This window comes from Phragmites australis, chromosome 3 (assembly GCF_958298935.1).
Source record: "Phragmites australis chromosome 3, lpPhrAust1.1, whole genome shotgun sequence".
Lineage (NCBI taxonomy): Eukaryota > Viridiplantae > Streptophyta > Magnoliopsida > Poales > Poaceae > Phragmites > Phragmites australis.
In genome coordinates, this window is record NC_084923.1 from 8,509,726 (window position 1) to 8,535,266 (window position 25,541).

The window sequence follows — 25,541 nt, forward strand, 5'->3', positions numbered from 1 at the left end:
CGTATTTCAGTCCTTTTCTTTTCCCGCCTCCATCCAAACGGCGAAGTAGTGATTTGGTGTCGATGCATCGGCCTCAGCTGCACTGCTAAGGCCCTGTTTGTTTCAGCTTCGGATTCTGGCTTTCATCTTTTATAATCCGAAGCTGAAACAAACAGGCAGCTTTTGGTTATAGCTTTTTAAAATCTGCTGGTTAGATTGTGAGAATCTGAGAAGCTGGTTTTCCTCAGCTTTTGATAGAATGTGAAAGTCCATTTTACTAAACTGTCCATTAAATTTTTTTTAGAATCTACAATCTAAAAGCTTTTCACAATCCAGCTTTTATAAGCTGCTTTTCAAAATCTCTAGCTGAAACAAACAGACCCTGATGCTGTTCTCTTCCACCTTTTTGAACTTGATCCTGTGCGCGTCAAGCTCTGGTTTTGACGCAGCACTTAGCTAAGATAGGAGTGGTACTAGGGATTTTACTATAGGTTGGTTTGTTCGCATTTGCAACGCTGCAGTGCGGCGCAGACAGATGGTACTGTTGCGAAGTGACTGTGCAGCTATTGTCCTGCGCTTTGAAACTACTCCCTCTCCCCCCTTCTTTCAGCCACTCTGAGCAGCATCCAGCTACGAGATGGGAAGAGAGAGACAGCCGGCCATCACATCCAATGGCAACTTCACAATTAAATTCTAGCATCTTTATAGGGGTTGTTTTTTTTGAAAGCTTTATAGGGGCTAGTTTGTGTGAGTGAGTTTTGAACAGCATGGGCTAATGGCCTCAGTAAAGGGAGCACACACATACTCTTACACGACATCTTTCTCCAGTCACAGATCCCTATGACCTATGGAATGGATAGGTATGGGGTTGCCAAGAGTAACATATATATCCTGTAGCCACACTTTGCAACATCTAAGTTTGGATATATTTGATTACTTTAGATAGATGTTTAGTTTGCATTTAGAGTTATAGTAAGATTTTTTTTATGTTGTTGTGGTTTCACGTATTAGAGCCTTAGAAAAATGTGACAGCTATAGTTGTAGTAAGATTTTGTTTATGTTGTTGTGGTTTCATGTATCAGAGATTTAAAAAATGTGGCAATATTTTTTTAAGGTAACTTAAGGTGTGGTGATTTTTTTTTGCCATAAGTGTGGTAACTTAGATAAAAACATTTGACAGACTTAAACATTTTTAAGGTGTGAACCAAACGGACCCTCTGTACATATATGCGCTCTCAAATGCATTAGGAGTAGTACTTGTCCACCAATTTGCTTTGGCCCTCTCATTCTTTTTGCTCGGTTTCACGGTCCGGGTCCCTCATCCCTCTCATCTCCCTCGTACCTCACTCATGAATGTAGTAGCAGTAGACTAGTGTTGCTACAAGTGAAGCAAAGCAAAGCAAAGCACAAAAGAGAGCGCAAGAGAAGAAGCGTTTACGTGTGCATGGTTGATGGGAGAAATGGCTAGTGGCAGCAACTGGTTAGGCTTCTCCCTCTCCCCGCACATGGCCATGGAGGCGCCCTCCTCTGAGCCAGCACCTGCTCTTCACCCTCCACCTCCGGCTAGTGCTACGATCTCCTCTAACAACGCAACCACTTGCAACCTTCTCTTCTCCCATCCTGCGCAAATCGCCGCTCTTTCGCCTGGCTACTACTACGTCGGCGGCGCTTATGGAGATGACACCAGTGCTGCCGGCGTCTACTACTCCCACCCGCATCTCCCTGTCATGCCTATCAAGTCCGACGGCTACCTCTGCAACATGGAAGGTCACTATTACCACCCCCTCTTTCTCTCTAACTTGGTCTTCTTGTCATGAGGCTCTCTCTCTCTCTCTCTCTTCTCTCTCTCTCTTCTCTCTCTCTCTCTAACTTGGTCTTCTTTAATTTTGCAAGAAGTAGGCATGATGGCGTCGTCCTCACCGAAGCTGGAGGACTTCTTGGGTGGTGGCAATGGCAGTGGGCATGACACGGCCACCTACTACAGCCACCAGGAGGGCCAAGAAGAGGAGGCAAGCAGGAGTTACCAGTACCAGCACCACCAGCTAGTCCCCTACAACTTTCAGCCTTTGACGGAAGCAGAGATGCTCCAAGAAGCCGCAGCGCCAATGGAGGAGGCAATGGCCGCTGCCAAGAACTTCCTCGTCACGAGCTACGGCGCTTGCTACAGCAACGGGGATTTGCAGCCGCTGAGCCTGTCCATGATGAGCCCAGGGTCCCAGTCTAGCAGCTGCGTCAGTGCGGCTCCGCAGCAGCATCAGATGGCTGCTGTAGCCGCTGCTGCCTCTGCGGCCGCTGCCCAGGGGCGCTGTAATGGCGGTGGTGAGCAGTGCATGGGGAAGAAGAGGGGCACCGGGAAGGGAGGCCACAAGCAGCCTGTGCACCGGAAGTCCATCGACACGTTTGGGCAGAGGACCTCACAGTATAGGGGTGTCACCAGGTAAGCTGCTTACAAAGATTTAGCTTTATCTGTATCTCTTGTTGCGTTTGTTCCCTCAGTGGGAAATGTACGGGGCATTGCTTAATGCCTTTTTAGTTCTAGTCATAGGTATGTTTTGCAACTCTTCTGTGGTGCACTCTGACGCTGTCTCCTGCTCTATGGCATTGATCATTTGGTAGGATATTTGCACATTCCTGAGCTTGTGAAAGTAGATTTACGCCTCTGGTTCGCTTGTTAGTTTCCACTTTCCAGCATTGATGTGGCCGTGTTGTTCTCTTGTTTCTTATGATATGCTGTTCTTGTTGTTTAGTAGGGCAGCTACTCATTCTTGATAACAAATCGTTTTAATGCCTGCTTATGGAATAGTTCGGTTAATAGTTTGTTCCATTCCACAAGATTAAAGCCTGGAGGCTCTGATGCTTCTGGTGCCCCTTTCGTTCTTATTAATGACACACCTACTTTATTGTTATTGAGCATAAAATTTAATTTATATGAACCGCGCCTTTTATATTGAATGACGAAGGTTCTGTTTGTGTTTGATTCACTGGAGCAGGCACAGGTGGACTGGGAGATATGAAGCCCACCTCTGGGACAACAGTTGCAAAAAGGATGGGCAGACAAGAAAAGGACGACAAGGTTCATAGCTAAATATCCAAAATAAATGATGCAAAACTTATACATCGCCTTGTAACTTCTGACTTTTTGATTCCTCTTCTTTTGGAATTGTCATTCTGGGTTTTGTCATGACTGAAATGTGGTTACTCGCAGTATATCTAGGTAACAATCACTATTACACCATCTCACGTTAATTTGTTCGATTAGTTGTATCAAGCTTTGTGTAGTTCTTGAAATATGAAATATGATTTCTTGTATGTCCATTAGGTGGTTATGACACTGAAGACAAGGCTGCAAGGGCTTATGATCTGGCTGCTCTGAAATATTGGGGTCCATCTACTCACATCAATTTCTCTGTAAGTGTGATGGAGAAGTTTCATACGAGAAATTTGGAGCTTTGATACTGATTTATGTAATGTTCTTTAATGCATTTTGTTTTGCAGCTAGAAATATATCGAGATGAGCTTGAGGGGATGAAAAGCATGACAAGGCAAGAATATGTTGCGCACTTGCGAAGGTGAGTGCAGGCTATTTGCCTATTTTGACTACGTTGGAAGATCCTTTTCTTTTCATTGATGTATCGCTGCATTTCTCAAGTTGTTACTGATCACAGGAGAAGCAGTGGGTTTTCTCGAGGTGCTTCGATCTACCGAGGAGTGACAAGGTTTGTTTGGGCGGAATATGTCGGCATGTTTCGCTTCTTTAGTGCCGACAACAAAAAGTGCATGAAGAAACAATCTCAATATGTTCTTGTTAACTGCATCACAGGCATCACCAGCATGGAAGATGGCAGGCTCGCATTGGCAGGGTTGCTGGGAACAAGGATTTGTACCTCGGCACTTACAGTAAGAAAGATATCTCCGTTTGATTGTAGATTTGTAGGACCTAAATGCTTCCACAAAGTAATGTGGCTTACGTGAAAGAAGCTTTTGGTGATAATACCAAGTAACTAGCATACCTTTGGTGGTGTGGCTGTTGTACTATGCTAATTGTCTTGTCAAAGTGCATTTGCATGAGAAGGTAGACATCGGATACAAGCTTTTACTGCTAATCTCTAGTTTTGCGCATGGCTTTTGGAATCAACTTTAATCCGTGGGGTACACTGGTGATGCATTCTTCCCTGATCATTCTTTGCCTTTTCAGATGGTTATGCTTTTCCTAAGGCTGTGACCTCTGAACAAAGCTACCTGTTGACTGTTTTGAACACTCGTTGAACTAAAAAGCTGACATTAGCACGACACTAATCAGATCGAAAATCGTACTTTACATTAGGATCTATCTTGGTTTTCCAATGTACAAACAAGATTGGTTATTAGAAAGAATGTGTTCATAGGTCGCAGCTCACAGTTTGTTCTCACAGCATTTACTGAATATGCAGGCACTCAAGAAGAAGCAGCTGAGGCGTACGACATAGCTGCCATCAAGTTCCGTGGCTTGAACGCAGTGACAAACTTTGACGTAACCAGGTACGACGTCGACAAGATCATGGAAAGCCACACGTTGCTTCCTGGGGACGAAGCACGTAAGGTCAAAGCGGTCGAGGCAGCAAACGGTGTATCTGTGATGCACAATGGTGGCAGGGAGCTCAACCCTAGAGAAGAAGCAAGCGCCACGGGCACCGACTGGAGGATGGTGCTCCATGGATCTCCTCAGGAAGCTGTACCATGCACCGAAGCAGCCGATCTTCAGAAGGGCATCATAGGCGACCCTCACTCTTCCCAGCATGGCATTGTTGGGCTCGACGTTGAGTGTGCAGCGCATGACATCAATGTTTCAGGCAGGACCGGTGGCATCAACTTCTCAAACTCGTCCTCGCTGGTGTCAAGCCTCGGCAACTCGAGGGAGGGGAGCCCGGAGAGGTTGGGCCTGGCCATGCTCTACGCCAAGCACCCGAGCGCCGTCAGCCCTGCCACCATGAGTCCCTGGATGCAAATGCCGGCTCCGACACCATCACACGTCTTGAGGCCGCCGAATGCCGTCTCTCATATCCCTGTATTCGCCGCTTGGGCCGATGCCTAGCTACGCAAGTTGCTGCTCAATCTTGCTTGTTATTGGCCCTTTTTGTAAAAGTGAAGCAAGATTAGTTGCACCCGTTGCCAATGTTATGTAAATTAGCTGGAATAGCAAACTTGTTTAGTTACCATGATGGAGGTGCAACGGAATGCAGGATGGTACTAGTCGTTAGTCCCCAGGTCATGCACAATTGTAGTGCTAGTGGTAGCGTTCTTTTGAGCCTGTTTTTGGGCAATTTGGTTGGAATGTAGTATGACTTTGAACGTTACATGAAACAAGGCTGTTCCAAGAAAAGGAAAAGGAAAAGGTTCATGAAATGAGCTGATTCGTCTTTGCTGGTACGGTCATTCGCAAATAAGTTTGTTCTGTGATCAGTGGGGTCGTTTGGTTTGGCTGTGCACAGAGGAAGATCTTTTGACCACTGCCTCAGGTCCGTTGCCTCACGTTCTTTCGCTTTCTCTGCAAGGCTCGGCATCTCTCCATGATGGCAGTGAGTATCATAAACATTCCCCTTCCCATTATCCCATACGAGGGGAACTTTGCCCCAGGGCTTCCCACATTCCAGCCCCAATCATTCCAAAAGGAGATGAGAGATTCCCATGGCATGTTTACATGTCCCAACCTGCGGCATCATGATGCCGTGGCCTCTGATGACATGCAGGCTCCTGAGTAGAGAACACTAGCGTATAGAGTGGGATCGTTGGCCTCGGCAAAGTTTGGCTATGAATAATTGAGTTGCTAAAACTTATATCAGATCTACTGAAGTACTACCACAAATGCTCCGGGCTCCAGCCGCCCTCCACTGACTGCACTCCTCTTTGGTAGCTGTTACTAAAGCTGCCTACCACTAGATTAATATATGACAAGCTCAGGGTTGCTACATAAGGAGGAACACCACTGCTCAAAGTTTGGCTAGTTAGAAACCACTGTGATGGAGGTCTTCGGTATGCATAACTGACGGTTCAATAATAGAATTGGTGATTGAATTATGTTATTCATGTTCAAGTGTTTCAGACGTTTTATCTTCATACTTGGAGTGTCAGGTTTATATGAACAGTTATGTGCACTCTGAGATGCAGGGATCAGGATAATTTATATTCCTTTATTAAAAAAATAAAACTAGTTTACAATTCATCTAAAAAGCTCCAGAGTTGTTGCAGTAGGACAAGCCAACAGGGAGGAAATTAATCCATTCTCGTTTAAAAAGGAAGCTATTATCATCCGGTGCATCGCCATTTTGAATCCACGGGAACGCCATTTTGAATGCTAGCGCTCGCGCGTGCCCGTCGACCATCAAAGGCATAATACTCCTGCCGTCCTGGAACACTGATGCTCTTGCATTTGCATCGGGCAGTACCTTGCCACAGTCGAGCCCCAATGTTTTGCCGGTACAGGAAACCGGAAGCGGCGTTTGACTCTTCTACATTGGCAGCATACCGAAAGGGCGATGCGCGCACAGTGCATCCAGCAATCCACACTGTAGCAAGCCGCCTCCACGGCTCCCTCCGCCCTTGGCCCTTTGCCTTGCCCAGTGATCGCAAGATTTTTTGTTGGACATTCAAACTTGAACGGTAGCATAAAGTATTCAATGAAAAAGAAAATATTTATAATATTAAATTTCACAATATAATATAAATTATTTATATTAGAGACAAACTCAAATAGTTATATAAATTATATAATAACTAGTCTAATTTAACTATGCACTTCTTCATAGATCGGATACGCAATACCAGGACCTCATTTATGACTTGTGTGAAAACTAGCAAATTTAAGCAAGTGATCTGACCATTGTAACAAACTAATTACATACCTATATATATGCCAAATACATATATATATGCTTAATTATTTAACAAAAAATTTGAGCATTCAGCTGAATGCCATTGAATAAGGGAGGCCCGCCCCGGGCCTTGCCTCTCCTGGTGAGACAGCACGTGCCGCCCGACTGCCGAGCCAGCCACATACAGCTAACGACGCGAAGCCAGGCATGCATGCGTACACCCGCCCCTCGATCTGCTCGTGCCAGGGCTGCCCCAGCCCAGTCCCATCCCATGTGCTCGCCCGAACCGGCGCGCGCAGGCGCGGGAGCGTAAGGTGGGACGGACGGAGGGACCCCAAAGCCGCGCGGTAAAAGCCGTCGGGCCGCAGCAGCGCACGCAGCGGTGGCGGGGTCTCCTCTCGTATCGCCTCGGCTGGTGGGGATGTGCACGGGACAAGGGAGCATGAGCGCGTGTGCGTGGCTGTGACGCGCCGCGCTCGTTTTGGCGGTTGCCGTTTGTACGCTTGCGCGAGGCGCGGTAGGTGCCAAGGGTGGCCAGCCCTGGCGCGGCTTTGCTGCTGCGGAACGGGTGGCAGCGCAGGGGGGCTGCTTGGCATCGGCAGACAGGGCAGCCGGCAGGGCGTGCGGTGTCGTCTTGCGCCGTCCGGCGGAGCTTTCGCCGGGCCAGCCGAGGCCGGGCAGCTACCGCACCAGCGTGTGTTGGTTTTATGAAAAACTTAACGCTGTCCTCCGTCAGTCTGCCGCCTCCTGTCGAGGGTTATTAAGACCGGCCCGGCGATCTAACCGGTCAAGGCCTCAGTTCACTGGTTCATTCGTCCAACCGCTGCGAAACGGTCGGTTCTATAAATACTACTATTTTGTTATTTCGGCCTCATTGATTTGTGCTTAATATATTTATTCATGGTGTTTTTTGAAATCCATGTTCTGTGTTGAGCTGGGGATGGATCCGCTGCGCTCTGCGTCATCGCGCTTTTCAGACGCTGTTGTTGCGTCGAAACTACAAGATTGCCTAATCCAAGGCAACACCTCAATAAATTAACAATTTAGTCGACTGATCGAGAACTCGAAGATTACAGCGACGCATTTGTCGGATGGACACTGAAGACGTGGATATATTGTACGAGAATGTCCTTATGGTCACCAAGTGATGCCCGACACGAGTCAAGCCAAGCGAAGTAAGCGTCAACGTCAGACGCAGGCTAGCTGCTGCACCGCGGGGTGGCATTAGCCCCATGAAGGAGGAGGGTAGGATGGTCCAATTAAAAGCAAAGAGGAACGGAAATAATTAAATAATTGTCTAAATGACATGATTTAAATTGCTTGTGGCATGTCGTGAATACCATCTTTTAGGGTGGCATATCCTAAAGAGCCATTTTTTATAGTGGCGTGTTCTAAATTTTCTCTTCTTTGGGAGAGAGAAAAGGAAGAGAGCAAGAGAGTGAGGAAGGTCCAAGAGGCGAAGAAGGCGGCAGGGAGGTGGTCAGGTGGCCCGTTCTACTTGTCAGTCCAAATCCACTAAATCTACTGTATCAGCTTTCTCGTGTAATAGAGTTGCTAGGTTCATCTGAAACCACCTAGTTCGCCGATTTCATAAAAAAAACATTCAGTTCCTATTTTTTTTCTCGGCCCAAAGTGAGCCGAGCCGCTAAAGTCTTTGATTCCAGTTTTTTGGGTTCAGCTCCGGTCCTAATAACTACCCTGCACAGTTTACGTGCATGCTTATCACATCTCGCCGTGCCTGTATACGCGCGTAACCGATGCATATTACGACAATAGAACGTGACGACGACATATACAGAAAGGATAAAATTAAAATGGACAGCCTGAATCTCACCTAATCTTAACCTTGGCCATAAAAAAACAGATAAGCACGGAGCATGATGGCAAGACTATGTGGAGTCGAGCCGATGGGGATTTGATTCTTCCGTCTTGTATCTCTTGAACTCTGTGAAATCTGGGCAATCTGGGAGGCACCGGTAAAAAAAGCTTGGCCATGCAAAAACGCCAACATGTAGGCAGGTGACACTAAACCAAACGATGCACTTGGATGCATGTTGCACCTGTTCGTTCAACCAAGGTACAGCACACGTATGTTGGCCTTCATGTCTCGTACACGGCACACGTACTCTTGCAGGATCATTGCCGCTAGAGGACACACAAGAAACGGTGTCAAAAGTTTAGCAAGTAATCGTTGGAGCGGTGCATCTCGTAACGTGTCGGCAGAGTCCTGTACCGATACCAGTGTACCCACCCCCGGTCGGTCTCGGTCAACTGCTTTTATCGGAGCTGCTTTTGTCTACTCGAAAAGAAACGAGGTTCATGTTCTTCGTATCCTTCTGTCTCGCATCACACCACACGTCTATCAATGTTCTCCTCAGGCCGGACAAGCTCCGTGACAAAGCTCAGCCAGTCACAGCCCTGTCATCGAGGTCCCTTTTCTTTCTGCTAGCTAGGGCAGTAGGGCACACAAGCGTGTGTTTTTTTTTTTTTCGAGAGGAGCTAGGCAAGTGTACGCAAGCTGCCTAGCTGGGCCTTGAGATGCCCCGTCCTCTTTGGTGCATCTCGCTAGTCATTATTCACGGTCATTAATGTCATTTTCAGCAGTTATTTTAAATTTTCATCCTAAAAATAGTATTACAACATCTTTATTCCTTATTTTTTTTTATCTCCAGCAGCTACATTATTTCCTACCTTCTACTCCTCCTTTTCTCTCTCCGGTTCCGCTGTCAGCACTGTAGCACTCGATACCGATTCTACCGAAGATGATTTCTAGTGCTACAGTACCCGCAAAGTACTGTAGGGAGTTGGTCTAAGAGACCAAACAGGGAAGTCCAGATAGCGGTGAAAGCTGCCTGAGATCGGAGCTCTCCAGACTTCCAGGAGCGGCGACTCCCAGGCGATGCAGCATCTCGGCCGGCCTCTTCCCCTCAGCGTTGAAGTTGGAGGGTGGCTGGGCCCCTTCCCCTGGGTTCACCTTTTTTGGGTTTTGTTTTTAGGTTGTTGCTTCGGTGTTGATGATCACGGAGGTTCATGGTTGTATACTCGCCGATGATGGATTCGGCTCTGAAGTTGTAACTGGAGGTGTCGGTTTGCTTCATTCCAGCGAGGTAACGGCCGTTGGCCGTTTTGTGTTGCCTATGCGTTTAGCGTCGCAAATGCCCGCCTCTGGTGAGCTATCTCGTGCTTAGAAATTTTTTACGCTTCTTCATCGTTGGGAGGAAACGGTTTTCAATTTCATCCTCGGTGTCTGTCCATTATCGGTGAGGCGAGGAAATGTTTCATCGGAAGGTAAATCAGAGCTCTAGTTGTTGTAATCGGTGACTTGTTTTTCCCATGCTATATCAATGAAAGCTTCACCGTTCCTTAAAAAAAGAGACCAAGCAGGGGATTTTAATATTTTGTATTTCTAAAATGGAAAAAATAAAATAAAATATAAACATGGGTTTTATATTTTTATAATAAGAAACACAAAGACAAATTTTATTGTACGGAGTTTATTAGACTATATACAATAAATTTATATTTTTTGTTTTTATTGTACAATTAATTATTTGAGTTAATTTTTTTAAGATAGATTATAACATCCTCTGTAATATATTTTTTAAAATTGTTTATGACTATTTTGATAGTAGTCTGGATGTGTAATTTTTAAAATGAACCTTTTTTTTTTGTTGCAAATTTTCGGTTTAAGAAGTATAAACGATTCCCACACAGGGCCCATTTGCTGATCCAGCCTTTTAGTACCATTCTGGCCCGTCACAATCTCAAGCTCTCGGCCCGCAATAGTTATCGCACGGCCGGCCAATTCTTAACCGGCATCCCATTCTCAAGTCGAAGTCAAGTGCCACCTCGACAACTCGTCTCGTCATCATCCAACCGAATCGCAAAAAATCCCCACCACCATGAAGCTCCGGTTGCGATCCATGGATGCGCGCGGCGCCGCCGCGGAGACCCACCGCGTGGACCTGCCGCCCACAGCCACGCTCGCCGACGTGAGGGCCCTCCTCTTCGCGAAGCTCTCCGCGGCGCAGCCCGTTCCGGCCGAGTCCGTCCGCCTCTCCCTCAACCGCTCCGAGGAGCTCTTCGCGCCCGACCCCGCTGCCACACTTCCCGCCCTCGGGCTCGCGTCCGGTGACCTCGTATTCTTCACTCTCTCCCCACTCACGCCCCTCGCGACGCCGGCTCAGACCCTGCCGCAAAACCCTAGCCCGTGTTCTGCTTCGGTCGCAAAGTCTGTCGACCGCGGCAAATGTCCGGAGCAGCCTGGTGCTGGAGGTTCCTCTTCGCAGGTGCAAGCTGTGGACGTGAACCCAAGCGTACCGGCCGCATCCGATCCGCTGGATGTGGTGACGGCGGAGGCCGTCGATACCACAAAGGGCTGGTTGAGTTTCGTTCTTACGGATCTCAAGAGGGAGATGGAGAATGCGTGTGGCGCTGAGGGAACCGTCGGCGGTCGCCTGGTTGCAGCCCTACATGCAGCTCTGCTTGATTCCGGCTTCCTCACCTCAAATCTGATGGGGTCTCTCTCGCTGCCGCGGAGCTGGCCGTCAGGTGCTTCTGAGCAGTTGGCCATCAAGTATACCATACCAGATCTTGTAGCAATGTTACCTGTGGCTGAGGAGGGGAAGGTGGCAGTGTTGAACTTTTCCTTGATGGGAAATTTCATGATGGTATATGGGTATGTGCCTGGGGTTCAGTCTGAGGTGTGCCGGTTGTGTATGATGTTGCCAAAGCTTGAGCCTTTGCTGTACCTGGATAGCGATCGGCTGAGTAGAGTGCAGGAGAGAGAGATTCTTGAGCTGTGGAGAGTGCTGAAGGATGAGATGTGCCTGCCACTCATGATATCTTTGTGCCAACTGAACAGTTTGCCCTTGCCGCCAAGCTTGATGGGTCTGCCTGCAGATCTCAAGACTAAGGTCTTGGAGTTTGTTGATGGGGTGGATCTTGCAAGAGTTGAGTGCACGTGCAAGGAAATGAGGAATCTTGCAGCAGATGATAGTCTTTGGAAGAAGTTTGTTCTGAAGTTCAAAGATCATGGTGAGGGTTCTAGTCAGAACAAGAGCGCGAAGGCAAGGTTTGCGGAAGCTTGGGCTGCCAATAAGAAGCGGCAGAAGAGGCCCAGTCCAATGTTTTGGGACTATGGTTGGGGGAACATCCCATATAGCCCACTGAGGTTTCCAGTGATTGGTGGGGACTCAGACAGACTCCCGTTTCTTGGGAATTACAATAATCTTGGGCGTAGCTTTGGAAATCAACGGAGGAACATCTCACCGAACTGCAATCTTGATGGTCACCGCCGTAATTTCCTTGGTTGAAGTCATTTCATAAGTTTTACTAGTATGTTAAGAGTATTTCGTAAAAGGGGTAGAACAACGGATATACTGTCTTGTACATATCTATAAGTTGCACACTTATGCATGCTCACAGCACTCTTATCCTCATATCTCCTCGTACTATCTTAGATCCTGTCTTTTCAGTTTTCTGGTGATATGAATGTAATCCATGCCCAAATAGTAAAGTACCTTTGTTCTATTCTGAGACAAGTGAGCTAGCTATTGTTATTGGTTCAATGTGTAGAGATGTATAGCTAAGCTAATAATATCTTTAAACTTCAGGGCACTTCTTTTGTTCATTTGCATTGAATGTGCAATTTATAAGATTGATAGGTTAATTTTCCTCATGCATATCTCCGCATATATCATGACGTGAATATGGTATGCATTACTTAATTAGATGTTATACTTTAATATCACATGTTACTTTCATTAGTAAATTGATAAATAGGATAATCATGGTCCGCTATTATTTCATCACAGTCTATTGAAGAGATTGCAGAACAAAATAATCTAATCTATAATTGTATGAAATAATCGGAAGCATGCTGCCATTGTGGTGCCCTTTTTTACTTGAAACAGTGAAATATTTCTAATGTCAAGTTGCCGTCTTGTATACAATAAGACTATTAGAGCTGAACGTCAACCAACCTGGTACATTGCAGTTTTTTGGTAATATGTACCATAAGATGGCTTATGCATGATTTTCTTTTTCTTGTAAGTATTGAACATGCAGAGCTACTACCTTAAACAAAAGGACATGTGAATAGTGTAGTACATATGCAACTTAACGAAAGATTATGTCTAGGTTAGTGCAATTTACTTGTGTCATCATATGCTATAGTATCAATAAATGGAAGAAGGTGAAAAGAGCTTACGGATAATTTGATTACTATGAGTTCCCTTTTGGTCTATTTAGTGGACCTTCAACCTCAATTCAATCTCTACTATATGAAGCACGAATTGGTTCCTGCGTCACCTCTTCCTATACTCTCCTCTTATCTAATAAAAACCTATAAAATTCGAATAATTTATCCACTTTTGTCATCTATCCTTGTCTTGCAGCCTTCTCGTCTCGTTACTAGCTATGGAACTCATTTTTCTAATGAAAATAAATGAAGAAATTAGGAGGAAAATTAACAGATAGTCTTCTCTTTTTTTGGATCTCATTGAAATCAAACTACGGCATCGCTCCCGATATATTCATTCGGCGGTGCTCCCATAGCGCATCAATATTTCCATACCTTGAATTTGTGATTGATGTTACTGCATCTAATGTTTATGTTTGCGTTGCAACGCACAGATACTTAGCTAGTTTCATATAAAATTATGAAGCCTAGGAAACTGGCTATGCAAAATCTATTGCATCTTACAAGTTGGTTTTTAGCTTTGTTTTCCATTTCATATCACTTAAAGGGTTTTACCGTGATGTTTGATAATATAAACCTAACAACGAATTTACTTGTCACTATACTACATATTACTACCTCCCGTTCCTTTTATAAGTCAGTTGAGCCTGCTCAACTCTTCTTTAAATACTCCCTCCGATTGTAAATGTAGGTCGTTTTAGATTTGTACACAAGGATTAAGAAAGTAGATCAAATGACTTTGTTGTCCTTCATTTATTCTGTATTGAAAAAGATAATTCATTCATCTGTGAGAGTGGTAGCATTTATTAAATAAGAGTAAGATGGGAACAAAAGAGAAAAAAATGCATAGAAGTTCGAGAATGACTTAGACTTAGAGAATAGTTGAGGAGGCTAAAACGATCTACATTTGCAACTAGAGGGAGTATAACTATATAAGTCCTTCGACAGCTACATGAAATTAACATGGTAATTTCATCTGCTCCCTTAATGCTTGTCCACAAGTCTAGAAAGACTTATAGAAGGAATTAGAGGGAGTATCTGTTAATATGTTTCAGCTGCCTTGCCTTCGAGTATACATGGTTACTCTTGGCTATGTTTGATTTATATGCTTCTGTAAACCATTCTAGTTTTGTTTTCATCATGTCATCAGTACAAATCTATAATGACATTGTTACTGATTGAGTTTTGGTTATTTGCGAGCTGTAACATGGTAGTATTTTCTGTAAAACATGAACGTTATGAGTACTTGCAGCTGTTCGTAGGTGATGTTGTATAGATCTTAATTAAAAGCAATTATTGAACTGGCCTACCCCTATAAGTTTATCTGACAACAACAGGATTCTGACGCTTATGAATCTTGATCTTGTGTTGGTGCCATGCATATATGTATGTACTCTGACCAAATGCAGTATATTATACTAGCTGGAAAAATAATCTTTTGGCTAGAGTACTTAGGAGCTTGTTGCATGGCTCACTAGGGTAACAGTTGCTGCCGTAAACATATCATAGATGATTCTTGCAAGCATTGGATTGGTTGTCTCTTTTCTTTCTAGAAATTATGAGTAGCTGCATCATCTGCAATACCATTGTCATGGTTCTGTCTGAGTTTAATTTTCATTCCTTTGTGTCCTTATCTATTTAATTATCTATTTTCTCGGTTGCAGATACATGTTTTATGATGGAAAATATAAGATTCTGTTTTATAGAGTATATGTCTGTTGTTGCATACTTGCATCCGACTGGCATTCAATTGCCTCTGATGGAACTCTATAGTCTACTGTAGTATCTGGGTCTGTTACTCTTCTTCCTGTTTGCCTCACTTGAATGATTTATAAAGTTAATAATAGTGTTATTTTGAGTTTGCTGTGGCATCATTTCTTTGAACTGGTCCGGGACTCCAGGTAAAATTCTTGAAGGGATTGTCTTGGTTGAGGAAATTGCTGGTTCTGGGATCTAAGATCGCTATTTATAGCACGGAATGTTCACTTTGATGCTGCTGGTTTATCTTGAATTATCCACATTTCTCAGATAGTGTTAGTTTAGGTGAAATTTGAGGTGCTTTTAAGTTCTGGCTGGATGGTTTCTTTGTGCTATCCAGTCGTATCAGACTCGGGATAATGTGCGCCAATCATAATTTGAGTGAACTTGTAAAGCAATTAGTGCTCGACCCTTTCGAACCATGTTGCTTTCTGTGGCCTATGATGGGCTGAGTGAACTTACTGATGGATTGGCGCTGGGACACCAAAGATTGCACGATTTCTTTAAAGCGATCTTTACATTGACCAAAGGGAGAAAGGCTCTTTTTTGGTCCAGGCGTGCATCTACTCTGCTTTGTTTACACGTGTTCTATTGACTATGGACCTCGTTTATCATTGATATTACGTTATTAAACCAGGAAATATCTGTCATGAGATTTAGCTCCCTGATCACTTATCTTTGGACTGGGACTGTGAGCCACCGTTACCGGTACTAAATTCAGAACTGTACGGAGTGTCTCAGAGCCCGAGAAAGGCTTCAACTTTTTGTGAGATGAACTCTTTGCCTGTCAGGGGTATACCCAGGCCCATGGTAGGCTAAATTTCAGCCCGGGTCAAAGACCCAAATTTCAAATATATTTACTATATATATATAGTAGATTTATAGATTTAATTTAAAATTTAAATAGGCCAGGGTCTTGACCCATGGCTGGTTCCGTCCCTGTTGCCTGTGATTTGGTGCACTAAAAAGATTGTTTGGAGGGGGGGGGGGGGGAGAACATGGGAACAAAGAGTTTATAATTGTGGAGAAGCATTTTCCCTTTATTTTTATTCTCTTCTTGATTTTCTTCCTCATTCTTTTTTTATTTTTTCTCATCTTCAATAATTTATTTTCGAAGGGATTTACGAAGAGAAAGAAAATAGAATCCTAGATAAAAGGAATGATCTTAAAAAAAAATTCATAAAAAAAATTACGAAGAAAAACCATTAGAGCGTTGAGGAGGATGAATCCGTTTACAAAAACAATCAGTTAGAGATATCTCCGATAGGATAAGTATTGAAGTGTAAAGTGTTTTACTGCCAGATCTTATTGCTATAATTGTTGGTCTGAATTTCGATTGTATGTTCCATTGCGGTTGGTGTTTATGTTTTATGCAGCAGTAGTTATACACCGTGGCCACAAAACTGCACTTGGCTGTGGCCGCACAGGTATGACATATCCATTTGACAGATGGTAGAAGGTACAGTAGATACACAATAAATGATGCATATAAACAATGAAAGATTTATCAGCTTCGGCTGCTTTTGTGGAGAAGCGTTCTTTGTTTCAGGGCTAAATCCGTACTATTTGGCTCTCTATCTGGATTCCTCGCTTATAATATCATGCGTAAAATGCAAACACATTACTTGTGAACGTCTTACTTGACATAAAACCTTAGAAAAATTTCTTATTTGCCATAAAAAATATCTTTCTTTCCTCTGTCATTTTAGAAAACAAATTTCCTTATGTGTCATAGGTTCTGTTAGTTCTACCATCGAAATTTAATATTTATAGGCACAATGATTTTCTGTTTCTTTAAGAATTATAGAATATTTTGTATATATTTTATAATTTATGTGCAACCTATCTTAATTGGATTCACCAAAAAATCATATGTAGAATTTAAAGTATAATTCTCTAAATTTATAACTTCTAACAATTGTCAGAGCCTTAAATAAAAATTCCAAAAATTTAAGAAAATTTACTAATATTTTTTTTATAAATTAATTTTAAAATTATTTATAACCCTAAGTTATATTGTGAAAAAGTGAGTTCTCTATCAAGATGTGTTTTGCTTTTCCAGCATGCGCTAATCTTGAAACAAACGAATTTTCCAGCATGCGCTAATCTTGAAACAAACGAAGACAGCTGTAGCAAGACTGAGAGAGTGTTTAGATCCTTCGGCAAAGCTGACCTCGCCTTACCGAGCGAGGATACGGAGAAAACCAGGGATTTGGATGGGTGGCTAGCTTATCTCGGAGCTTGCGTTGGCAAGGTTTTTACTTGCGGCTACGGAAAAGCGAATTTCACTCGCCTGACCGGCAAGGATTCGCACGTCTGACCTAGCAAGGCTAGGCAAACGGAGGATCCTCATCTCTATTCCCTTCGGTTCGACCCATTCACTTGGAAGCAAGAGTAGTACTATGGAAGCTGCACGGTACTGCCAGGCGCCAACCAGCCACTACAGGTTTCTGGACAGTGAGAACAAGAATCCAATTCGTTGCCAATACACCTCTATCTTTGGCAGGATGCCCCTGCTGCAGTTCTTCGCTTTCACTGTATTATTCGGCGTCCAGCCCCCTACCATCTTCCCCGCACTACTATTGCTCAATAATAATTCTGGCAGCAGAAGCAGGCGGTGGCAATAGGCACCAGATTCTGAAAGGCCTTGAAGTGAAACAGGACACTGATGAACTGCTTACATGGACACTTGGAAAGCTCTCTTTAGCTTTGCTTGAACCCTCATCTACTAGTAGTGGTGCTTGTTGGGAAAGATCTAACAGGGACCAATTTTAACGCCAGTATGGATGGATAATCTTGTTGTGATGCGAGCAGGCAACTAACCAGCTAGTCTTCTACACGAAGAGAGGTACTTCTATGCTGCTGCTAAGTTTATACTGATGAGGTGTAATAAAATAAGACAGTGAGAAGCTGGTGAAAAACTGGAGGCAACAGTGGGGTCTCCAACTATTCATTATTTTCCCTCCTAGCCACATGTCCGCATGCCACTACATGGTTAACACTGTTCACTCTACCAAAGACTGGTGGGTAACAGCGGAGCTGCTAATCAAAAGAGGAGGAACATGGGGAGCAGCAGCTCTCTCCCCCATGCTGGTAATAAGAAATCTCCCTCTATTGTTTGTGCTTTATATGTACTGTGTATGCTCTTTACTAGGAAATAGTTTTGCATTTAGGACAAGTACCGGCACATGATATCTTATTTCATCTTTTTCTTTGCAAATAGTACTGCAGTATGATGTTTTCTTTGAAGATGGTAAAATTGCGTGTTCGAGAAAAAGATGGTGAATTGCTTTCCCCCATGAGCACTCCCTGTCTTTTTTCAACAGCACATGAGCATTCCCCTCTCTGTTTTTTGTTTTTGTTTTTGTTTTTTTACCGAACAATTTCTGCTCTGCATCCGAGTGTTTTTTTTGCCTTTTCACGTCATGCTATAGGATGCGCACTAGTAATACGAACGTCGGTAACTCGTGTAAATCCTGCATCTCTCCTCCTGTTTGATGGATCATTTATAGTTCCGGCATCAAATGTGGATGGCTGGAGGGACAGTACTCACTGTTGAGTTTTCAGGAATCCCTCACCTTCGCCACAGGAATACGACCAGCTAACTTTTTGGCTCTTCTTGATCATAGACCCTATACTGCTTCCGTGGTTGTTCTTGTGACTTGAAGGTCGCACTTTCTTAGCTGTTGCCATCTTTCTTGTTCTGTGGATCTGATTCTACGGTTTCGGTATTCTCATATTTCCACCGAGTGTGGCGGTGGGTGCAAGTGTGCAACTAGTTAATTAACTTTGTTTTGGCACTGTACCTTACAAATATGAGAAAAACAATGAGGAATTGAAGTTCTAATCGATGCCCAATCATTACGAACTTGAATCGGCATTCGATATCTATGCAATTCTGCCGAATGGTGGAGTCCATTTCACCTCCTTATGCTAGTACTGGTCCATGCGTTAAAAGTAAATCCTTCAAGAGTTCTGTTTATTTTTTCAAACTGTAGGCTCACTAGTTGGTTAGTAAGAATATCTGGAGAAGGTCACAAGTTAATAGTGGCATGTTTCAGAGGGTTTAAACTTAGATGGGCCCGGTTCATTGCTTAATAACTAACCTTATTCTGGGCTGGCCCATGCACTGTATGGCAGTAGCATCTGATCCTTGGGTTGGTCACTTGATCTTCAGCCTGCAGTGCCAACTGTAATTGATCTTCATTCAGAAGTCTTTATTCTGATCTCTGGATGTGATCCAGCTGGTGCATGGTTGTTAGTAGTACCAACAACTCTATTTCAGGACTTGGTTTCCACTTTTGCCCTTGCGTTTGTCTATTGCATCAGGCTTAACCTTTTCACTTTGGACAATCTTTATGTAAGGCTGCAAGGGTTAGTTGTTCCTTGTTTAGCCTTGCAAGGAATTGACTGTCCAGCTCCCGATCTACTCCACACCCTTTAAGTAAAGCTCCTTCAGTTGGCAAACCCGGCAAGTTAGAAGGTCATCAGACATTCCTTAAAATGATTCTTGCATCGCACTGAGATCAGGTATCAAGGCGCAGGTTGGTGAGTTCCATTTCTTCAGTTGTACATACGTTCATGGGAGGATCTGTCTGATACAACAGATAGAACTACCTTCAGTTTGCAACATGAATTGAGCTATATTCAGTTTGCAATACGAATGGAGCTATCTTCAGTTTGCAATATGACGAGATGTGATTAATCATTGTTTCTTGGCAGATGTATTCCACTCCCAGCACTGATCCTGGGAGAGACAAAGAGAAGTGCTTCGCAATCGGAGCTAACCTGCTTGCTTCACTAGACCATACCATGGATTTCGACGAGCCTATCGTCTTTCCTATGCACAATGTAGGCTTGCAAGAGGGGGTTCAGGTTTACAGTTCTGCCCGTGGTATATTTCTTATCAGTTCATTCTCTTAGGAATAATGACTGATGATCTGTGAAGTTCCTGGCTAATGACATTCCATGTTCCCAACTCTTCCCAGATACTCAGCTAAGTAGAAGTATGAGCACGGGGAAGTGTTTAAAGGGTGGTAAAAGGAAGGGTTCTGGAGAGGACAGTTCATCAATACATTCTCAGGTAATGAAGTTAGAGGTTATCTTGCTTCCTCTCATCGGTTCGCCTGTATTTCATTCCTTTTCTTTTGGAATGTGTTTCATTCTATTGTACCTGTAAATGTATTACTGCAGGCTGAAACCGGTGCATCATCTCAGCGAGAAGTCAGCATGGAGCGTGCTGATGAGAAGGCAGGTGATGCTGATGCCAACACAGATGACTACGTGCATGTCCGAGCAAAGCGAGGCCAAGCCACCAATAGCCACAGCCTTGCAGAAAGAGTAATTGATCCTTCCATCAACATAAGTAATGAACCTGCTGTGTAAACGCTCTTGCTTACCGTAGTTTGGCCGTCTGAATTGCAGTTTCGAAGAGAGAAGATAAATGAAAGGATGAAGTTTCTTCAAGACCTCGTCCCTGGTTGCAACAAGGTATGAATGTAAGAAGTAGACAGTTTTGCTCATATCGACGTGCTGATGATGTGCTCTAACCAATGTGAACCTGTTGCCTATGACAAGGCAGATTACAGGCAAGGCCATGATGCTTGATGAGATCATAAACTATGTGCAATCTCTGCAGAGGCAGGTTGAGGTAAGTGTATTGAAACTTTTATTTGGAGATTTTATCAATGACCTGTCTACGCCAAGGACTGAAGCTTCAAGCGCATGTTTGTGTTGGATTTTTCAGTTCCTTTCAATGAAGCTCTCGACTATCAGTCCTGACCTGAACTGCGGTCTCGACCTACAAGATGTAAGATAGCAAAGCTTAACTCTGGCGGACAGAGAACTCATCTTTGTTTACTGTTCCCATTGCCCATAGATTGATCTCTCATTAATCTTTGGCATTGTAGATCCTTCGCTCACAAGAAGCTCGCTCTGAGTTTCCGGGATACGGCCAGCAAATGAGCAATGTGCATCTTAATCTGTACAGGGCATCTGAACAAGGCTTCTCGCGTCCAGAACCGTACGGGGTCATTCCAAATCCAGCAAATGTTCATGTGGCAAGAACGGCTCAGTTATCTGCATTTCCTCAGGTTTGCATTGGACGCTCTTGAAGTGCTTTGGAACAACCAACGGTGATTAATAGTATTTTCTACCATAGCAGAGAGGAGTCTTTTGGGATGAAGAACTTCGCAACATTGCTCCAGATGCTTTCGCTTCAGACACCGGTGCCGTTAGCGTCGAGAATTCTGGTACTTTTCCAGCTTCTCCTCCATTGTTGTTCTCGTTGCCTTCGTTGCATTCCTTTTGCAGCTATGTTGAACCTGTAAATTTTTTGAAGGTCCATTTTGATGTTGCAGATTCAATGAAAGTCGATTAGGTAGCCGGCAGCTGATGCCGAGGAATGCTCACATCTGAAAATCTTGACAAGCTCGTCTGTCGGACTTCTGGCTGGGGTGCTTTTGCAAGCAGTTTTCCATGGGGTGAGCTAGTTAACTTTGGTCGTTGAGGAGGATTCTAGTGTCCACTCGTGTACAGTTTGACCAATCAAAGGGGGTGAAAAAGCTTGTGATCTGGTTTAATATTGTAACATGCATGCCTGGAATTTATGGTGTAATTGGGTTTGATGGCGTGTGGTTCGACCCAGAAATTTGCTCGTATTAGTGTGGAAAGCTTAAAAAGTTTAACTGCATGTATTACATAACAAATTTTGTGGAAATGGTTCGAAATCTTCGAAGACTACATCCTAAAGTTGTATAGGAAAAAAAGACTACATAATACTATATACCATTTCAATGTGGTGGCATTTGGTAACGGGGAAGAGAGAGGTGGGATAAAAAAAGGAAAATGAATAGAGAGTTAAGATACAAACTGAAAGAGAGATGGATAACTGAGATTGAATTTAAGTGTACATATACTTTTCCTTTTCCCAATCCCTTACTATCCAAACGTCACCTGTGTGTGTTGAGTGTGTGCCTCTCTCTAGTGCTAAAGTTACAAAACATTAAAATGCTAGTACCAAAGTTACAAAACAAATTAAATCTGACATTATAATTGTATATTATTCATGGATAATGTTATTTGAAAGAACAGTTCGTCTCTTATAACCGTAAAAAAAAAACGAAGTGTAACAAACATAAGAAAAGTGAGAGGAAACCACCCACCAGCTCCTTTCTCTTCGCAGCCTTCTCCCATGGCGACCCCCACCTCCCTCCTCCCTCTCCTCCCCGCCCCCGCCTCCCGTCACCACCTCCACCCCTCCCCGTCCGCCTCTCCCTGCCATCTGCACCCCTCGCCCCCTATTCGCCTCCTCCGCGCCGCCCCCCGCCGCCGCCACCCCGACGCCGTTGTTGTCGTCCCGGACGCCCGCCTCTGGGTCGGCGACCTCTCGAGCGCCGCTTCCTACCGGGACGGCAGAGAGGAAGACAACGAAGATGCAGAGGAGGAGGAAGATGACGATGACCGCAGCCTGGACCTCCTGGTTCGGTTCCTGCACTCCGTGTTCAGGAATGCCTCCCGCCGCTCGTGCCGAGCCGTCAGGTCCGTGCTGCCGTCTTCCGTCCCAGCTGAGCTGGTCCGTTTCACTGCTTAGCTCCTCGATTTCAGTTTCCTGTTCGAAATTAGCGTCACGGAGAAGTGATATGATCTCTCTCGGTACTGAGCCTGATCTGGTGTTGCGGTGTGCGTGCGTGTGCAGGTGAAGTTCTCGGTCAATGGCGTGCTGGTTCTGACGTTCCTGTGGATACTCAAGGGTCTTCTTGAGGTGAGCAATTCACCCATATGCTTAGTTGTTTGATGGCATGAGCTCCGGCCTCCGTGTTATGCTTTGTCTGCGATCAAATGGGTGGCATTGTAGTTTATACTCCTAAAAGGCATCTGGGTTCAGGGAACAAAGAGCTGCTGGTGGTTGCCTTGCCAGTTACTTGCTTAGGCTATGAATGAGACATCTAGTTCTTGTTGATGAGGAATTCTTTGCACGCTGCCTGGAGATTAGCTTAAATGCTAACTTTTGGCCACTTTGGTTCTTAAAATTGCGGTAAATGGCAGATTTGATGAAAATAGTGTGACTTTGCATGTATGATATATGATGCTAGGAAAATGTTGTTGCTTCTGCTGTCACATGGTTAGAGTTGTAGGACTATATAATACTCAATCAGTTGGATTTGGATGGGTATAGGCGAGTTTATCAATGGGATCGTTTGATGTCTGTTTTTGCCCTTGAACCATGGCATTAGTCCATTACACTAGTTGTACAGTACAAAAAGGAAAATAGGTTCAGGTAAGGAAGCATATAATGAAGTTCATCCTCCAGTTGTCTATATGAACACGCTAAGGCAACTATGTAGTATGTGATCCCTCAGGTTCAGGGCACTGGCTGGATTCCAGCTATGGCGCTAGGCAGGATTTTACAAAAATAAGAAACATGAACCGTAGTTATACTGTTGCCAGATGTGAGTTTTGAATTACGGTATATGTAATCAAACATAATAACTTGTGAAATTATTTCTCTATGGTAAATGTTTAAATGTGTTGTTGTATACTGGACCATTTTGGCACTCTTCATCTACGTGTTTTTAAAGTTTTTTTTTTTTACTTCCTAACTGCTTCCAAACAATAGAAACTTGAAATTATCATCTGCCAGGCTATTTGAGGTGGGTCTACCGCCAAGTGACTGCTGAGTACAGATTACAGATCCTGTGGAAGCCTGTTTATCTGTACTTATCGCAGCCCGAGTAGCCATTCTCAGTTGATAAGCAAAACAACGAATTGCACTATGAGCCCCTCTGCCACTCAGTCATGTGCATTCAACCACTGCTAGCCCAATGTTGTTGATTTAAGCCCATCTACTATTTGGTCCTGTGCGATCAAGCCTCTCTAGCCCAATTGATTTAAGTCCCTCTGCTGCCTTGTAGTTGTCTAATTAGGCCCTTGATAATAGATTGGTGATGCGATTGTTAACAATGAAGGGCCTAAGTAGGAATCGTGTCAGAGGGACTTATAATTAAGCCTTCAATAATCAATACAACAAGAGTAAAATCGCTGTGTCAACACTAGACCTGAGCATTTCCTGTGCCGGGCCAGGGAAAAGACCCATTTGGTTCAGGGCAATTTCTTTGCTGAGGCCAGCCCTATGCATTTTGGGACGGTCGCTCGGTCGATTTCATGGTGTAAAATCAACAAAAAATAGTTTCTGCTGGTCCAGTTCATTTTGGTCTGCTGAGCTGCTGCCCTGGCAATGGCATGGAACAGACTGTCAGGCTGAGCTTTAATTGTGCTGGTTTCGGGCTTAGGCAGGTCCTTATTTGCTCAGATCTTGTTAACATTAGCGTAAGAAATTGTGTAAAAAGATGAAATGATTAGCCAGGAATTATTAGCTGAAGATAGGATTGACTCTTGGTTGTAGATGACAAGAAATCGGCAAGAATCTGAAAATATTGCTGTAGGATCAAGACATCTTTAAGAATTTATTTGGATTGAAGTAGCCTGTCTAGTCCATATCAAAGCCACCATACGCCTTTCATGTTATATTCCTGGTTACCAATCTTGACTGAAAAAAATTGTTCCACATCAACTCTGTTCACTGCACACATCAATTAGGGTAGGGTCACAACGGCGGAAATCAAGTCAGGGAAAAAAAAATCCAGCAACTGCATTCGTCATCATATGGCCAGCTTTCGTGAGGTATTAATTAGGCTCACATTGGTCAGATTTTTGTACGATCCTCCTGACTGCATTTATATGAGTGAATCGCACAATGTTCTGGTCACATGCCTGTCAATGCTTTAAATACTACAGAAACTTCGTGTCAAGTTTGTTTCTTGGACCTCTCAAGATAAGTATGTTTCTGGGAGAGATGCCACGTCCATTAGGAGTGCTTTAAAAGAAGTCTGTGATTAGTCAAGGATTTATCGGCTTAGTGAATGTCTAGAAATTTTTCAGTGGCTGAGTCACCAGAATAAGGTTCTTTGAAGAGCACATGACATAAGGACCTAGCATTCTATTGTACTGATGCTTGTTGCAAATTTCATTCCTTCCTTCCAGTAACTGGTTCATATTTTCTGTGCACAGGTTGTTTGCACATTTGGAAGCATGGTGTTTGCAAGCATCCTTCTTGTTCGAGGAATATGGTCTGGAGTCACATACATAAGAGAAAACCGGTACAGCTACATCCACCGGATCGATAATGATGACAACCGATGGAGCAGAGTACAGACTGCCGGTTGATCATTTGCTTCCCTTCTCTATGAACACACACACCTTGCATTGAAGGCTCGTGAATAAATGGAAGCCCACAAATGAGATAACAATATAACGTGCTCCCAGTTGAGTGCCAGCTGCCGATGATTGTTATTGCTACACCCCACGGCTGAGCTAGAACGAAAGAAATCCACATGTACCTGTACAAAATAAGTGGTTTCTTTCGGCCTGGGCGCATTCAGGATCGATGGTGTTGATCAGAATTCATGTGCGCAGAAAACAACCAAATTTTACTGAACGTTCGCGGTGTAGGAGAACTCATGCTTGCTGTATGCCAAAATACTGTTATGGGTTAGAGTGCAGGGCACTTCGATGTGATTTGGACTCACAGAGAAACATGACATAATGTCTGATATTTCAGTTGGTTCTTAGATGCAATGAACTCGACAGAGGAAGTCCCACTTCTGGGTTGTCTTGCGAATCGTGCCCGGGAGATGCTTGTCGGACAACTGTGTTCCGGTTGCTACAAGTGCTCGCTTTGGCACTATTCTTGTGAC

The 25,541-nt window shown here is 44.0% G+C and overlaps 4 protein-coding genes across 14 annotated transcripts; all 4 read left to right on the forward strand.

Moving 5' to 3' along the window:
* Nucleotides 1-364: 364 nt before the first annotated feature.
* LOC133911953 (AP2-like ethylene-responsive transcription factor CRL5) lies at nt 365-5,352 on the forward strand. 5 transcript variants are annotated; one of them, XM_062354455.1, is made up of 9 exons: nt 365-1,746; nt 1,873-2,416; nt 2,967-3,052; nt 3,185-3,193; nt 3,299-3,387; nt 3,475-3,548; nt 3,645-3,695; nt 3,800-3,876; nt 4,410-5,352. In XM_062354455.1, exons 1-9 carry the CDS (start codon nt 1,431-1,433, stop codon nt 5,048-5,050), a joined length of 1,887 nt encoding a protein of 628 aa, XP_062210439.1. In that variant the 5' UTR covers nt 365-1,430; the 3' UTR covers nt 5,051-5,352. The 5 variants fall into 5 exon arrangements, with proteins under 5 accessions (XP_062210439.1, XP_062210440.1, XP_062210441.1 ...); XM_062354456.1 differs by having other exon boundaries at nt 2,970-3,052; XM_062354457.1 differs by having other exon boundaries at nt 1,876-2,416.
* A 5,302-nt stretch (nt 5,353-10,654) lies between these two features.
* On the forward strand, nt 10,655-12,430 carry LOC133911955 (F-box protein SKIP22-like). The gene has a single exon (XM_062354461.1). It carries the CDS (start codon nt 10,730-10,732, stop codon nt 12,140-12,142), a length of 1,413 nt encoding a protein of 470 aa, XP_062210445.1. The 5' UTR covers nt 10,655-10,729; the 3' UTR covers nt 12,143-12,430.
* A 4,570-nt stretch (nt 12,431-17,000) lies between these two features.
* LOC133911956 (transcription factor bHLH76-like) lies at nt 17,001-21,517 on the forward strand. Of its 7 annotated transcripts, none has more exons than XM_062354464.1 (10): nt 17,001-17,880; nt 19,510-19,681; nt 19,776-19,870; nt 19,981-20,127; nt 20,212-20,277; nt 20,369-20,437; nt 20,534-20,596; nt 20,697-20,879; nt 20,948-21,038; nt 21,128-21,517. In XM_062354464.1, the coding sequence occupies exons 1-10, from the start codon at nt 17,761-17,763 to the stop codon at nt 21,136-21,138; spliced, it is 1,017 nt and encodes a 338-aa protein (XP_062210448.1). In that variant the 5' UTR covers nt 17,001-17,760; the 3' UTR covers nt 21,139-21,517. The 7 variants fall into 7 exon arrangements, with proteins under 7 accessions (XP_062210448.1, XP_062210446.1, XP_062210449.1 ...); XM_062354462.1 differs by having other exon boundaries at nt 17,002-17,880; nt 21,147-21,517; XM_062354465.1 differs by having other exon boundaries at nt 17,002-17,880; nt 20,951-21,038.
* A 390-nt stretch (nt 21,518-21,907) lies between these two features.
* Nucleotides 21,908-25,461, forward strand: LOC133911957 (uncharacterized). The gene is made up of 3 exons (XM_062354469.1): nt 21,908-22,360; nt 22,484-22,549; nt 24,856-25,461. Exons 1-3 carry the CDS (start codon nt 21,980-21,982, stop codon nt 25,009-25,011), a joined length of 603 nt encoding a protein of 200 aa, XP_062210453.1. The 5' UTR covers nt 21,908-21,979; the 3' UTR covers nt 25,012-25,461.
* Nucleotides 25,462-25,541: the final 80 nt, after the last annotated feature.

Excerpts from the sequence above, each read along its gene's own strand:
- LOC133911953 (XM_062354455.1), top strand. The coding sequence starts at position 1,431 with ATGGGAGAAATGGCTAGTGGCAGCAACTGGTTAGGCTTCTCCCTCTCC. Across the intron at positions 2,417-2,966 it reads CAGTATAGGGGTGTCACCAG|CAGGCACAGGTGGACTGGGA; the intron begins GTAAGCTGCTTA and ends GATTCACTGGAG. Across the intron at positions 3,549-3,644 it reads TATGTTGCGCACTTGCGAAG|GAGAAGCAGTGGGTTTTCTC; the intron begins GTGAGTGCAGGC and ends TACTGATCACAG.
- LOC133911955 (XM_062354461.1), top strand. The coding sequence starts at position 10,730 with ATGAAGCTCCGGTTGCGATCCATGGATGCGCGCGGCGCCGCCGCGGAG.
- LOC133911956 (XM_062354462.1), top strand. The coding sequence starts at position 17,761 with ATGTCCGCATGCCACTACATGGTTAACACTGTTCACTCTACCAAAGAC. Across the intron at positions 19,871-19,980 it reads GTTCATCAATACATTCTCAG|GCTGAAACCGGTGCATCATC; the intron begins GTAATGAAGTTA and ends GTATTACTGCAG. Across the intron at positions 20,128-20,211 it reads GCCACAGCCTTGCAGAAAGA|TTTCGAAGAGAGAAGATAAA; the intron begins GTAATTGATCCT and ends TCTGAATTGCAG.
- LOC133911957 (XM_062354469.1), top strand. The coding sequence starts at position 21,980 with ATGGCGACCCCCACCTCCCTCCTCCCTCTCCTCCCCGCCCCCGCCTCC. Across the intron at positions 22,361-22,483 it reads CTTCCGTCCCAGCTGAGCTG|GTGAAGTTCTCGGTCAATGG; the intron begins GTCCGTTTCACT and ends GTGCGTGTGCAG. Across the intron at positions 22,550-24,855 it reads TACTCAAGGGTCTTCTTGAG|GTTGTTTGCACATTTGGAAG; the intron begins GTGAGCAATTCA and ends TTCTGTGCACAG.